General features: G+C 41.1%; 2 protein-coding genes and 1 long non-coding RNA gene across 4 annotated transcripts in view; 2 read left to right on the top strand and 1 right to left on the bottom strand.

Annotated features, from left to right (window-relative positions):
- The window catches only part of LOC146583947 (uncharacterized), a 412373-nt gene that overhangs the window by 135643 nt on the left and 260557 nt on the right, over window positions 1-16173 (bottom strand).
- On the top strand, window positions 190-2606 carry LOC102552466 (uncharacterized). Its single transcript, XM_087589299.1, is given in 4 exon segments — window positions 190-396; window positions 523-719; window positions 2231-2500; window positions 2502-2606. Coding segments are annotated over 4 exon segments (675 nt in total). The 5' UTR covers window positions 190-219; the 3' UTR covers window positions 2533-2606.
- Ralgds-ps4 (ral guanine nucleotide dissociation stimulator, pseudogene 4) lies at window positions 11854-14733 on the top strand. The gene is made up of 3 exons (XM_087589541.1): window positions 11854-12076; window positions 12202-12380; window positions 13775-14733. Exons 1-3 carry the CDS (start codon window positions 11900-11902, stop codon window positions 14076-14078), a joined length of 660 nt encoding a protein of 219 aa, XP_087445667.1. The 5' UTR covers window positions 11854-11899; the 3' UTR covers window positions 14079-14733.

The following is a 16173-nucleotide window of genomic DNA, read 5'->3' as shown; positions in this document are numbered from 1 at the left end:
AACAGTGGAGTGGGAAACAGATGTATACCTGTGTGAATTTGTGCACCTAGGAAATGGGTGTGGACATGGGGGCCTTTAAGGCAAGTACTGTTGAAGAAGTGACAGTTATAGAACCTCCCTTTTCAAAATGACCTAAGAACACAGAACCTTGCTAACCAGGCAACCCACTGTTTAGAGCAAGGCCTGCAGGCTCACTTGTTAGAGACTGGAGAGGGCAGGATGTTCTCTTGCTTTCTTCAGACTACTCGAGGTTCAGGCCTCAAAAAAGACAACAGCAGTCACCATGATGGTGTCTGGAGGCACAGGCTTCAGTCTTGCCTTAAAAACCTGTGGCCATTTTCCAAAAGGGGAAATAATTTGACCAAAGCCAGCCAAGAAATGGCCCACACAGACCTGGTAACCACTCTGTTTTCTCTTGGTGTTTGGCCTAGAAATAAATCAGGGAACCTTGAAATGAGGAGAACCTATCAGATGTCTGCAAATTTGTGCCAGTTTGACCACTCCACTTTGATCTCTTTTCAGGATGAGAAGGTTTCTGCTCAAAAGTACCTGATGGAGACCAGGACTGAGTCATGCATCAGGGCCCAGACTGATGTTGAGCAGATGAACATGCTGGTTCCTGCTCTGAATGAATTGGACCCCTTGGTTGTCATAGCTTTTCTGTCTACATATAGAAGTTTTGCAACACCCCTACAGGTATTGGACCTGCTGTTTGTGAGGTGAGTACTCAAGTCTAAGCCCATAGTTCTCAGAGCTTCCTGTTGCTTTTCTGAATTTCCCTCTATTCCTCAGTTTCTTTCCGTGTGTGTGTGTGTGTGTGTGTGTGTGTGTGTGTGTGTGTGTGTGTGTGCGCGCGCGCGCGCGTCTCTCAGTGTGTCCTTTCCTTCTCTCCATCTCTCTCTTTTTCTTTACTTATCTCTCTGTCCCTCTCAATCCTTGTCTCTGTTTCTGTTTCCCTCTCTCTTTCTCTCTCTCTCTTTTTCTCATTCTCTCTGTCTCTGTTGGTGCGAGTATGTGTGTGTGTGTGTGTGTGTGTGTGTGTGTGTGTGTGTGTAACTTACTGATGATACTTCTTAGAGCTACCTGTTGGTCCATGAATTTCACTCCCATCCTTAGTGTCTCTCTGTATGTCTATTTCTGTCTCATTCTCTTTCTCTGTCTCTATATCGGTATCTTTTTGTTTCTCTCTCGCAGTTTTTCTCTCTTGTCTCCTACTCTCTTTCTCTCTGTCTCTCAGTCTCTCTGTCTCTTTCTCTCTATCTCTCTTTATCTCTCTCTGTGTCTCTGTGTGTGTGTATGTTTTTGTGTGTATGTGTGTGTTTGTGTGTGTTCGTGTGTGTGTGTGTTTGTGTCTTGCTGATACTTCTCAGAGCTAACTGTTGATGCAAGAATTTCCCACCCTCCCTCAGTGTCTCCTGTGTCTCTTTTTTTCTCTCTCTCTACCTATATCTCTATTTATGTCTCTCTCTCTTTCTCTGTCTCTGTTTCTGTCTCTCTGTTTCCATCTCAAAGTTTTGCTCTCTTTCTCTCCTACTCTCTCTCTCTCTCTCTCTCTCTCTCTCTCTCCCTCTGTGTGTGTGTGTATGTGTGTGTATGAGTTTGTACGCATATCTCAATCTACTTCTCCCTTTGTCTTTTTCTCTCTCTGTCCTTCTCATCTCCCCAACTTTTCTGTCACCCTCTCCCTTTCCTTTCGCTCGCCCTGTTCATCTCTGTCTATATCTCAGTCTGTGTCTCTACCTCAGTCTCTGTCTCCATCTCCATCTCTGTCTCTGTCTCCATCTGTTTACTGTCTACAAAATTCTCAGAACTCGTTATCATGCATTAAGCAATTCCTTCTCCTGAGCTTGATCCAAGCAGTTGTCCTGTCCAGATCTGGGAAACTACAGTGCATGTAACTAGCCCCTCTACTTTCAAAAACTATTTTATCTTACAACCAATATTTCTAAAGCCTTTCTGAAAAAATTCTATCACAAATAAAGGAGGTTCTAGAAATTTTAAAGTACCCAGTAGAGACGTGTACAAAGTAGAGACTCATGAAGGATAATCCAGGAAACCATGTGACAAGGAGATGTGTGGATAGAGATCCCTGTATTCAACTTCTGCACAGATACATTGAAAGCAACTACTGTGTACAGGTGAATTACTAAATCTGAGAGCAGACAGGACTGCAAGTATTAGGTGAGGGGCATGGGACTTTAGAGCTGACATTCTCTCTGGTGTTCTCCAGGTATGCATACTTCAGCCCTTATTCAAAAGAGGATGAACAAGTAAAGAACACCCTCTGTAGCTTCTTGGAAACATGGATGGACAAGAACCCTGAGGACTTTTGTGACCCATCAGAACTGTTGCCTCTGAAATACCTGAAGGCCTACTTGAGTGTGTACATGCCCCACTGTGATCTTAGTGTCCGTGCCAAGAGGCTGCTGACACAGTTGGAGGAAGAACATGTCAAGGATTCCCAGGCCAAAGATGAGGAAGACTCAGATCTGGGGAGACACATCCTCAGAACCACAGATTGAATGGGTTTAAACCAACAGGGAAAAGAGACAATCTGGAGCCTGAACCAACATGTGCACCAGAGCTGGAGGGCAGAAAACCCTCTAGAAGTTTCTGTGACACAAGAGACTTTGCAGCTAGATGTGTTAGCAGCTGCTCAGACAGCACACATGATAGCAGCTGTGGAACCTGTGTCTCAGTCTGTCTGTAGATGCAATGTATCTTTCAGTCATCTCCTGCTTGCTACAGTGGGCCTACCTATTTAGAAAATGGCCCTGTCACCTGTGATCTTCAACTGGAGTCTGTCCTACAGCTGAGCTTTGCTCCTGCCCCTCATGATCAGCTGCTGATTTCAATCCAGCAGCAGTTCCAACCCAACAGCCAGACTACACCTCCACTGAGAAATATCCTTTTAATCCTTCTGATGTTACAATGTTGTGTTTAAGTATTATTTTTAATAAATTGTTAGTATTTGGTTTCCATTGTCTAAAATGCTATCTAATAATGAGAGAAAATATACACCATTTATGAATATTCTATTTGATATAATATTTTAAGTACATTCAAAATTGTTTAAGGAATGAAAATAATTTGAAAGAGAAAAACATAAGTGTTTAAAACAATTAAGTGACATGCTTAAAGTATAGATGTAAATGTATGAAATAGACATTTTCTCAAGAGGTATACACACCACTGCTAAATCACATGTAATGATGTTCAACATTGACTTTCGGTAAACTTCATGTAAACTTGTGGGGTGGTACCCCTTTCCTCCAGTGGAAACAATACAAGTCACATAGAAATAGTTTCATTTTAGGCGCAGTATTCCAAAGTTTCATGAGGATGGGAATCCCAGAACCGAGGCTCATTTCTAGCGCACATGTAGAAAGCCGTAACTACGTTCAGGGATGCTTTACCAGGTCTTCCAAGTTACACAGGCAACAAAGTAGACTCTGTTCCTCCCATGATGCGAAAACACACCAAAGAATTAAAATCAGAAAGCCAAACTGGACAAATGACCTTGCAGAGGAAGGGATTAATTGTACTTTGTGCCATGGTACAGCACAGGCAAGGACAAAGTTACAGTGCTAAGCCAAGCACCCAAAGACAAGTCTAGAATTAGGTAAGAATTTTGCTAATGAATAGATCTATGCAATCAGAGAGATGAAAGTTGACTTCCCATGATATTCTGGTATGAGAAATCAATTTGAATGGGTAGGAAGTTGCTCTTCAAATGTAGAAATCATTTTCTCAAAGGGCACAATGCATTTTGATTGTATGTACTCCTCACCACCTCTCATCTACTTTTCTCACAACTTTTCCACCAGATTCCATTCTGTTATTAATTAATTAAATAAACTTTCATTTATTTATTTATTTATTATAATAATTGATTATTTAATATTCCAATTTAATTCACTCTCTGCATCCAAATAATGTGGATCATGTAAGAATAGTTATGTGGTCACTGCCTTATTGCAGAAATACAGTCCGTCTAACACTGGTCATTTCCTCAAACCAAAATCATCCTTCCTCCCCCAAAGAGAGCAACTGCAGTCAGCAACTCAGCAAGGGCGAGGATGTCAGAAACCCCTTCTCCATGGCAAAGCAGAGGCATAAAATCCTTTACTACCAATAACACAGAAGCCATATATATATATATATACATATATATGTATATATATATATATATATATGCCAAAGTACATTCAGAGTAAATGACAAAAAACATCAATATAAATTAGTAAAGAAATGTAAAAAGTAATGTTTAAAAAGTCCTAGTAGCATATTATGAAACCAGGATCCTCCTCCATAGATTTAAATGGCTTCATTTTCTGTTGGCCATTTGCTGATGACCATGAGGACTGCATCTAAGAAGAATTGTTTCCTTAGAGACTCCCTTAGACCCCATAGGTAGCAATGAATATCCTAGTAAGAGCACCAGTGGAAGGGGAAGCCCTGGGTCCTGCTAAGACTGAACCCCCAGTGAACTAGATTGTTGGGGGGAGGACAGCAATGGGGGGAGGATGGGGAGGGGAACACCCATAAAGAAGGGGAGGGGGAGGGATTAGGGGGATGTTCGCCCAGAAACGAAATGTGTATAAGAAGTACTCAAGTTAATAATAATTTAAAAAAAAGAAAAGAAAGGAAAAAACTAAATTTTCAATTGCAAGGTGTTATCAAGTGGAGATAATCCTGGGTTAAGGATGGTTGCATGAGGCCACTTCTATTTAGGACTGAGTGTTCCAAGGTGTCTCACTCTACATAATGTCTGCTTACGGACCTCAGTATGTCTTGTGATCTCATTCAGAAGGACGCCGCTCTGATGCTGATTGAGCAAGGCACTGTTCTATGAGTATAACAATCATTAGAAATCAATTTTTTACTGTTTATTTTGTAGAGAATCGTATTTACATTATCCCCAGGTCACTCAACTATCTAGTCTCAGGTTCTTGGTCAGCCAAGCAGTGTCAGGTGTGGTGTCCATGTCACTGAGTGAATCCTAAGTCAAGGCAGATATCTGTTGGTTACTCCCACAATATTTGTGTCATATTAGTACATGCATGTCTAGCGACCTGACACCATTATAAGTCAAAGGTTTTGTACTAAGTTTAGAGTTTATGTTTTTATTCTAAAAAAAAATTAGACATTTCTAGGAAGGAGTAGATGCTTGAAAACCAAGGAATCCCAGCTTTGGATTTCTCACATCTCACATAGCACTTTCCACTCCTGGAGCACCCGCTGTCTCAATGTAAGCTACTGTGATGAGCACAGTGAAATACTCCATGTATTGCCTCTCCAGTGGACATGCCCAAAGGCTGGAGGCACATGGATCAAACATACAGATCTAACCAGAATTCTCAACAGAATCCTATCACTTAAAGAAATGTACTACGAGAAATGATCATCAACATTAGTCATCAGAGAAAAGCAAACAAAATGATTTTGAGATTCTATCTTAGGTCAGAATGGCTAAAGCACAAAAGGAAGTAAAAGTTTAGGCTAACATGGGGGGGACTCCTTTCCAATGTTGCAAGAAGTATGAAATTGTACAATAATTTGTACACTTTGTGTTTTGAGAAAAAAATGCATAAGACAAGTCCACTTGCTAAACTATTTTCATACAATCTTTATTGGTAATGGCTAGGATCAACCTAAAATCCTTCAACTAAAGAATGGATAAAACATATTTTACATTTAGACAATGGAGTGCGCTCCAGCTGTTAAAATTATCACCTTGTTCCATCCAGGCAAATGAATATTACAAGGAAACAAATATAAACTGACTTATATGTGTAAATTATGCTTAAAATAAACAAGAGGTATGCTACAATGCACAAACCCAGAGAACTTAAGTAATGGGAGGAACCAAGATCTAGATGCATGCATCTCACTGTGAAGAAGAACACAATAGATATCTGTCTTATGTATATTGGTGTGGGGTGCAGTTAAGGGAGGGTTCTACAGGAAGTTGAGGAACGGAAAAGAGATGGAAGCAATTGGGACGGCAATGGGAAGTAGTGTTGGAATAATGAAGAAGAATTGTGTGTTATTTTCTCTGGGACAAGCTGGAAGCCTAGTGCAATGGTAAATTCCAGGAATCAATGACAGGGTAATCCCAGATTAGATTTCAAGTAGTTGGGGATATTGAGCCTTCTCTTAGAACCAGAAAGTCTTCCAGTGGACAGATTAGCATATTAGCCCCGCCGCAAAACATTTTACCTACATTTTGTACAGCCTGCAAGATGTGCTGTAGTAAAGGTGGCACAGAAATTGTGGAAATGTCAAAAAATGCCTTCCCACATTTGAGACTTATTCCATGAGAGCCTGTCCACCCCTAGCAACTCGTGGAGTACCAAGAACCACAGGCTGGATTACCCACAGCCACAGATACAGATAGAGAAAAGATACAAAAAAATGAATTGAAAAAATGCCAGTGAAATGATTTATAATAAAATTCTGATATTCTCTGAGATAGGTCTTACCCTCTATTGTCATCAGAAAAGCTTCACTTAGTAAATGATGAAAACCAATGCAAAGACACACAAGCCGACATTAGGTAGAGCTTGGAAAAGGGTATCGAAAAGTTGCGAGAATTTTTGTAGGAGCTGGGGTTAAAGGAAAACAAAAGAAAAAATGCAGCCAAATTGAGCCCATACAGTATTGGGAATGAACGTTCCACCAGAAAGCCTGCATGGGGAGGGACCTAGAAGCCTATATTTGACTGCCTTAGGCCCTGTGCACCTTGCACCTCTAGTGTAGGGTCATCTTCATGTGAAGTCTTAACAGTGGTAGCAGGGTCTGTCTCTGCCTCTCTTGCCTGTGCATGGGAGCCTCTCCCCTCACTGGGTTGCATGCTCTAGCCTTAAAAGAAGAGGAGGTGCCCTGGCATAATGAAAATGGAGAAGCCAGGGTTGCTTAATATACATGGGAGGCCTGCCATATTCTGAAAAGGAAGGAAGGAGGTACTGCTAAAAATGATGCAGATAGTGCTAGTGGAGAGAGAAAGAGAGTGAGAGAAGTCAGAGAGGGCAGGATGCATATATAGAGGGAAGCAGCGTGGGAGAAAGGGAAGAAGTTAGGGAGGGACAGAATGAAGGAATATGGGACTGACAGAGAGAGAGAGAGAGAGAGACAGACAGACAGACAGACAGACAGACAGAAATATAAAGAGACATAGTAAGGTGTAGAGAGACACAAAGAGAGACACAAAACACGCAGATTCACACAGAAACAGAGAGGGAGAACAGGATAAATATTCAACAACAGAAAGTAAAGGGTTGTGTCTATGAATGTTACTTTAAGGGTCTTTAAGATGCTTCCCTCCCCTCCTTAGGGTTGGTCTGTTTCAAAACAGACTATACTGGTGACTGGGTTTTGCTTTTGCATAGATTTTCCTGATCCAACAGACTTCAAGGCCCAAACCTAAACATATCAAAAGCAACTAAGAAAATGTGTGCCCACTAAAGAACAGAAGGTGGTGACCCCTCTGACTGAATTATGGAAATGTTGGAGGAAGCTAAGGAGAAAGTGAAACCTGTAGTAGGACCAGCGGTCTCAACCTGGACCCCTGAGATTTCTTAGACTGTGGATCATCAACAAGGCAACAAAAACCAGCTGAGGAGAGGCCTCCAACACTTGTAAAGCAGAGTACTCCCCAGTCTGGGCTCATTTATATAAAACACAGCTAACCTTCAGAAAATTGGATACCCCAGGAAATTTAGGGGTCCTGTGGGCTGGGTAGGATGCACACATCCTTGGGGAGTCAGTTGGAATTGTACTAGGGGAACCAGATGGACAGATGGCATGTGGTACCCTCAGGGTTTGGACGTATGCAGAATAAAATATGGAGTGTATAAATTAATGAATGAGTGCACAAATGCATGAATGAATAAATGAATGAATGAATGAAATAATTAATTAAGTAAAAAAGAGAACTATACAACATCCTTAGTCATCAAGGAATTGAAATAGAAAACTACCCTGAGATACCAGCTTACATATCACTGTCAGAATGGCTAAGATCAAAAACTCAGGTGATAGCAGATGCTGGCAAGGATATGGCAAAAGAGGAATACTCCTCCACTATTGGTGAAATCAAAAACTGGTACAACCATCAGAAAATTTCTCTGGAACTTTCTAATAGCTTGAAAATAGTACTATCTGAGGACCCAGCCTTATCATTCCTGGGCATACACCCAAAAAATCTCCAACACAGAACAAGACACATGCTGCACTATGTTCATATCAGCTGTATTTATAATAACCAGAACCTGGAAAGAACCAGATGTCCATAAACAGAGGAATGGATACAGAAAATGTGATATGTTTACACAGGAGTACTTCTGAACTATTAAAAACAAATGAAAACATGAATTCTTAGGCAAAAGATTGAACTAGAAAATACCAACTAGAGTGTGGTAACCCAGTCACAAAAGAACACACATGGTATCCACTCCTTTAAAATAGTATTTTAGCCTCAAAACTTGGAATGTCTAAGAAAAAATTCAAACATCATATGAAGCTCAAGAAGAAGGAAGACCATCATGTCAATTCTTCATTCTTTTGAGAAGGCAGAACAAAATACTCAGGAGAGGAAATACAGAAACAAAGAGTGGAGCTTGGTCTGAAGAGAAGGACATCCTCCAGTGACTGCCCCACCTGGGAATCCATCCCATTTGCATCCACCAAATCCAATCACTATTCCTGACTCCAAGAAGTGCTTGATGACAATAGCCAGATATGGGTGACGCCAGAGAGGCTCTGTTGGAGGCCTACTGATATAAATGTAACTTTTGTACTGAATAAGGAGACAAGATGAGAGAAGGTAGAGAAAAGACTGAAGGAGGAGAATGGATTTGCATCTCCATAAGAACAACAATATTGACCAAAGATATCCCACAAGGCTCATAAGGAACACATAAACAACCAATCAGGACACATGGAAAGACCAAGGAATCCTGTGACAATGGTATCAGAGGATGGCATTGTCCAACATCAATAAGAGGAAAAGACCTTGGTCTTGTGAAGACTCCTTTTCCCAATGTAGGATAATGCCAGGGTGTTTTGGGTGAAGTGGCTTGGTAGGTGTGGGAGCCTCCTCATAGAAACTGGTGCATAGGGAATGGATATGGGGGAGGGGGCAAGGTGATAACTTTTAAAATCTAAACACATAAAATATATAAGAAAAATAAAATTTATGAAAACAGTGAAAAAAAACAGCAAAAAAGCATGTGTTGATCAGGACTTGAACTAGTTCAGGCTTAAGACCAGCAAGAAGATGGGGGTTTTGAGCAGCTAAGAATGGAGAAAAGCTTTACCATTCCTTTGTGTTAATCCATCAAGTTTTATTTAGGTCAAGGCAATGAAGAGGAAGCCAGTCATCTTGTAACTCCACAGGTTTGTACTGCTCCACACTATGCCTGCTCTACTCTACTCTTGGTCTTACAGTCAATGTTTTTAACTCTTGATCTCACTGTGTTGGTGGTAATATTTAGTCTTCCATTGCTTTCCTTATCGCAATTATATGTATAAATTTTAGGGCAGTGGTGCCTCTATCTGATTCATGCCTGTGATGCTATAAGGAAGCTATGGGAGTTTTGTGGCATATTCTTGTTTACATAAACAGAATCCTATTTGCTTGGAACATAATTCTCCTGTCTCAGAATCCTTCACTATATAGGCTTTTCATGTCTACCAACAAACACACACACACACACACACACACACACACACACACACACACAGAGCCCAAAACACATACAAAACAGACACATGCAAACAACCACAAATAAACATACATGTTACCATGCATGCATACAAGCACTCCCAAGTAGTCTCATGCATTCCAAGGCAAAAATGCACATAATATTATGCACAAATATTCTCATGTACATGCCTTCCTCACATGTACATGAGGAACTAGCATGCACATGCATGTGCACTTGCAGGAGAACTTGACACCTTTTGGGTACTGGAACCAAAGAAACTAAGAAAACATCCCAAGGAAGAGCAAAGGAGCAATGAACACAACTCTACTTCATTTGGCAAGGAAAACAAGTTAATAATTTAATATAACACTGCCCACCATTGTGGAGTAGCAGGGAAGTCTGAACTCATGCACATGATGTAATCCACACTATGCTCCTCTACTGTACTCTTTGCCTTACAGTCAAAGTTTGTAACTCACAATCTGGCTGTGTCGGTGGTAATATTTAGTCTTCCACTGCTTTTCTATCACAATTATTTGTATAAATTTTACTACAGTGATGCATATACCAGATTCATGCCTGTGCTGTTGTAAGGAAGCTCTGGGATTATGGGATTTTTGTGGCTTATTCTTATTCCTATTTCAGAGCCTTAGATGCTTGGGACATTCTGCTCTTGTTGCATAATTCTTCACTATATAGGCTGTTCTTGGCTAACAACACATACACCCCAACATATAGACACATACACACACACACACACACACACACACACACACACAGAGAGAGAGAGAGAGAGAGAGAGAGAGAGAAATACACACACACACAAACAAAACACATAGAAACAGAAGAATGTACACACAACCACAAATGTACATGCCAGTAAGCATGTATGCAGGTAAGCACTCCCATGTAGTTTCATGCCTTCCCAGGAAAAATGCACATAATATATGTAAGAATGTTCTCATGTGCATGCCCTCCTCACATGTACATGAGGACCTAGCATGCAATGCATGTGCACTTGCAGGAGAACCTGACAACTTTTGGGAACTGGAACCAAAGAAACCAAGAAAACATCCCAAGGATGAGAAAAGGAGCAATGAACACTCTACTTCATTTGGCAAGGGAAACAAGTTAATAATTTAATATAACACTGCCCACCATTGTGGAGTATCAGGTAAGTAGCAGGGAAGTCTGAAGTCATGCACATGATGTGGATCCCTCTGCTCACTGGCTTGATAAACCATGACACAGACACTTTGTATGAAGGAGGGAGTTGACCAGGGAATGAAGAGTGAATGACTTAGGAGAAAATCACTGGTAAGAGTAGAAAAATCTAGAGGAAGAGATGGGATAGAAGGAGTGAGGGAGATGAGGGAGTAGAGAAGTGATGAATGCCACACACCACAAGGTGGGGACAGAGAAGTGTGGTGATGGTTGCTCAAGTTTCATTCAGTTGCTGTGATAAGGACCAGGACTTAATGCTAGTAAGGAAAGAGAAAGTTTTCTTGCAGGTGACAGATCACAGTCCAACACTGGAGAGAATCAGATCAAGGACTCAAGCAGGAACTGAAAGAAGAAGCAATGGAGGCTGAATCCCCTCTGAAAGAGTGCTAGGGGGCCAGCTTCCATCTGGTAAGCCATTGGATGTTCCTAGGTCAGAGGATCACAAGGGCTCTAAAGCTTCTGGCTTAAGCCATAAAATGATCTTGGTGGTGGAACTGTCTGTGGGAAAGACAATTCCTATGCAGGCACACTGACATTGTGGGGCAGCAGGTTGTCAGGCACGTGAGTCATATCATTCCACACAGAATGCATACAAGGTGATGTAAATGTAAGGAAACATGCCTAGGGTATGTTTATGGTATATTGGGAAAATTGGGACAGAATTTATGAGTCTGCCGATTCAGTTCAACAGTAGAGAATCAGCTTGCAAAACTGAGGTGCTACCTATTTTGAGATATCTCTGGGAACAGTGGAGTGGGAAACAGATGTATACCTGTGTGGATTTGTGCACCTAGGAAATGGGTGTGGACATGGGGACCTTTAAGGCAAGTACTGTTGAAGAAGTGTCCGTTATGGAACCTCCCATTTCAAAATGACCTAAGAACACAGAACCTTGGTAACCAGGCAACCCACTGGTTAGAGCAAGGCCTGCAGGCTCACTTGTTAGAGACAGTAGAGAGGGCAGGATGTTCTCTTGCTGTCTTCGGACTACTCGAGGCTCAGGCCTCAAGAAAGACAACAGGCAGGGCCTTGATGGTGTCTGGAGGCACAGGCTTCAGTCTTACCTTCAATGCCTATGGCCATTTTCCCAAAGGGGAAATAATTTGACCAAAGCCAGCCAAGGAGTGGCCCACACAGACCTGGTAACCACTCTGTTTTCTCTTGGTTTTTGGCATAAAAATAATTCAGGGAAACTTGAAGTGAGGAGAATCAATCAGATATTTTACCTTTGTGCTAGTTTGACCCCTCCACTTTGATCTCTTTTCAGGATGAAAAGGTTTCTGCTCAAAAGAGTCTGATGGAGCCCAAGGCACTGACTGTGGTTGAGCAGATGAGCACGCTGGTTCCTGCTCTGAATGAAGGGGACCCCTTGGTTGTCCTAGCTTTTCTGTCTAAATATAAAAGTTCTGCCACAACCCTTCAGGTATTGGACCTGCTGTTTGTGAGGTGAGTGCCCATGTCTAAGCCCATAATCCTTAGAGCTTACTTTGGTTTCAGGAATTCCCCTCCCTTCCTCTGTCTCTGTTTATCTGTCTATCATCTCTCTCTCTCTTTCTCTGCCTTGTCTGACTCTAACTCTGTCTCTTCTCTCTGTCTCTCTCTCTCTTTCTCTCTCACTCTGTCTGTTATCTGTCTCTCTCTCTGTCTCCATCCCTTTCTCTGTTTCTATCTCTTTGTTTTTATTCTCTTGCTTTCTCTCTCTCTCTCTCTCTCTCTCTCATTCTCTCTTTCTCTCAACCTTTCAGTCTCTCTTTCTGTGAGGGTAAGTGTATGTATGTGTATTTCTTGCTGATAGTTCCCAGAGCTTCTTCTTGTTTCAGGAATATCCCTCCCTCCCTCAGTCACTCTCAGTGTCTCTCTCACTCTCTCTCTCTCCCACTCAATATCTGTTAATTATCTATCTCTGTCTTTCTTTCTGTCCTTGTCTCTCTTTGATTCTCTCTTTCTCTCTTTCTCTTTCTCCCTTTTTCTCACTCTCTCTCTCTTTGTGTGTGTGTGTGTGTGTGTGTGAATGATTATTTGTGTTTGTGTGCATGTTTGTGTATTTGGGTATGTGTATCTTGCTGATAGTTCTCAGAGCTTCCTGTTGGTTTTAGGAATTTCCCTCCCTTCCTTAGGCATTTTCTCTCTCTCTCTCTCTCTCTCTCTCTCTCTCTCTCTCTCTCTCTCTGTGTGTATTTGTGTGTTTCTGTGTGTATGTCTGTGTCTGTGTGTATGGTGGTTGTTGTGTGTCTTGCCAAAATTCTCCCTTTGTCTTTTTCTCTTGCTGTCCTTCTCATCTCCTCATCTTTTCCATCACCCTCTCCCTTTCCTTTTGCTCTTCCTGTTCATCTCAGGCTCTATCTCTGTCTCTATCTCAGTTTCTGTCTCCATCTCCATCTTTGTCTGTCTCCATATCTTTATTGTCTACATAATTCTCAAACCCCATTAGCATGCATTAAGCAATTCTTTTTCCCAAGCATGGTTCAAGCAGTTGGGCTGTTCAGATCTGGGAGACTAAAATGGACGTAACACATCTACTATGAAAAATCATTTAATCTTTCACCCAAGATTTCTAAGCCCTTTGTGAATACAATTCTCTCATGTATAAAGGGGGTTCTAGAAATTTTCGAGTACCCAATAGAGATGTGTCCAGGTAGAGGCCCATGAATAATAATCCAAGAAAGCATGTGACCAAGGAGATGTGTGGATAGAGATGCCCGTGTTCAACTTTTGCACAGATACATTGAAAGCACCTAAGGTGTACAGGTGAAGTACTAAATCTGAGAGAAGACAGGACTGCCTGTATTAGGTGAGGGGCATGGGACTTTAGAGCTGACATTCTCACTGGTGTTCTCTAGGTACGCATACTTCAGCCCTCATTCTAAAGAGGATGAACAAGTAAAGAACATGCTTGTTAACTTCCTGGAAACATGGATGGACAAGAACCCTGAGGACTTTTGTGAACTGTCAGACCTGTTGCCTCTGAAATACCTGAAGGGCTACTTGAGTGTGTACATGCCCCACTGTGATCTTAGTGTCCGTGTCAAGAGGCTGCTGACACAGTTGGAGGAAGAACATGTCAAGGATTCCCAGGCCAAAGATGAGGAAGACTCAGATCTGCGGAGACACACATCCTCAGAGCCACAGATTGAATGGGTTTAAACCAACAGGGAAAAGAGACAATCTGGAGGCTGAACCAACATGTGCACCAGGACTGGAGGGCAGAAAACCCTCTAAAAGTTTCTGTGACACATGACACTTTGCAGCCAAATGTGTCAACAGCAGCCTAGAGAGCACACATGATAGCAGCTGTCCAACCTGTGCCCCAGTATGTCTGTAGAAACAATGTATCTTTCAGTCATCTCCTGCTTGTTACAGTGGGACTACCTATTTAGAAAATAGCACTGTCACCTGTGATCTTGATTGGTATCCATCATATATCTGATCTGCGGCTCCTTTCACTCATGATCAGCTGCTGATTTCAATCCAGCAGCAGTTCCAACCCCACAGCCAGCCTTCCCCTCCCATGAGAAAGAGCCCTTTTATTCCTTCTGATATTTCAATGTTGTGTTTATTTTAAGTATTGGTTTTAATAAATTGTTAGTATTGGTTTACATTGTCTGAAATGCTATCTAGTAATGAGAGAAATATGTGCAAATTATGAATATTCTCTTTGATATATTATTTTAAGTTTATTCAAAGTTGCTCAAGGAACAAAAATAATTTGGAAAGAACAAGTGTTTAAAAGAATTAAGTGACATGCTTAATTTATATATTTATATGTCTTAAATAAACTTTTTTCTCAAGAAGCAATATATATCACTACTAAATCACATGTAATAAAATTCAACATTGGCTTTCAGTGAACTTTATGGAAACTTGTGGAGTGGTACCACTTTCCTCCAGTGGAAACAATAGAAGTCACATAGAAATGGTGACATTTTATACCCAGATATTCCAAGGTTTCATGAGGATGGGGAACCGCATTATAGAACCGCAGCTCATTACTAGGGCACATGTAGAATGCCTTAACTTCTTTTAAAGATAGGTCTTCCAAGTTTCACAGGCAACTAAATTGACATTGTTCCTCCCATGATCTGTAAATAGCCCAAAGAATTAAAATCAGAAAGCCAAACTGCACGAATGACCTGCAGTAGATGAAGGGAGTATTCTTACTATGTGCCTTGCTACAGCACAGGCAAGGGTCACAGTTACTGTGCTAAGGCAAGAGGTCAAAGACAATTCTAGAATTAGGCAAGAATATCGATAATGAATAGATCTATGGAGGCAGAGAGATGAAAGTTGACTTCCCATGATATTTTGGATCGAGAAAATGTTTTGAATGGGCAGGAAGTTGCTCTTCAAATGTGGAAAACATTTTCTAGAAGTGCACAATTCATTTTGATTGTATCTACCCTTCACCACCTCCCATCTACTCCTCCCGACTTTCCCACTAGACACCATTCTGTTATTAATTAATTAATTAAACTTTATTTATTTATGATAGTAATTGATGATTTAATATTACAATTTTATTCACCCTCTGCATACAATTAATGTGGATCATGTAGGAATAGGAATGTGGTTGCTGCTTTATTGCACAAATACAGTCACGCTACCACTGGTCATTTCCTCAAACCAAAATCATCCTCCCTCCCCCAAAGAGAGAAACTACCATCAGCAACTCAGCAAGGGTGGAGATGTCAGAAACCCCTTCTTCATGGGAAAGACGAGGCATAAAATCCTTAACGACCAAAACAGAATACACACACACACACACACACACACACACACACACACACACACACGCATAAAGGACAATTAGAGATAAAGAGAAAAATGTCAGTATATAAATAATAAGTAAATATAAAAAGTAATTTACAAAAAGTCCTGATATGACATAAAACCAGGAGACTCCTCCATAGATTTAAATGGGTTCATATTCTGTTGGCCATTTGCTGATGAACATGAGGACTGCACCTAAGAGGAGTTTGTTTCCTTAGAGACTCCCTTGGATAAATCTAAAGTTTCAATTGCAAGGTGTTATCAAGTGGCGATAACCCTGGGTTAAAAATGGGTGCATAAGGCCACTTCGCCAATTTAGGTCTGAGTGTTCCAAGGTGTCTCACTCTAAATAATGACTGCTTATGGGCCTCAATATGTCTTGTGATCTGATTCAGAAGGATGCTGCTCTGATGCTGATTAAGAAAGGCACTCTTCTATGAGGATAACAATCATTAGAAATCACTTTTTGACT

The sequence above is a fragment of the Rattus norvegicus genome, chromosome 16 (assembly GCF_021556685.1).
Source record: "Rattus norvegicus strain SHRSP/BbbUtx chromosome 16, alternate assembly SHRSP_T2T, whole genome shotgun sequence".
In the NCBI taxonomy this organism is placed as follows: Eukaryota; Metazoa; Chordata; class Mammalia; order Rodentia; family Muridae; genus Rattus; species Rattus norvegicus.
This window is presented reverse-complemented; position numbering and strand designations above follow the sequence as displayed.

What these genes read in the sequence shown, in the direction of transcription:
- Ralgds-ps4 (XM_087589541.1), top strand. Translation starts at nt 11,900, where the DNA reads ATGTTCTCTTGCTGTCTTCGGACTACTCGAGGCTCAGGCCTCAAGAAA. An exon ending in GAGTGGCCCACACAGACCTG is followed by an intron (nt 12,077 to 12,201) that starts GTAACCACTCTG and finishes ATCTCTTTTCAG; the next exon opens with GATGAAAAGGTTTCTGCTCA. An exon ending in TTGGACCTGCTGTTTGTGAG is followed by an intron (nt 12,381 to 13,774) that starts GTGAGTGCCCAT and finishes GGTGTTCTCTAG; the next exon opens with GTACGCATACTTCAGCCCTC.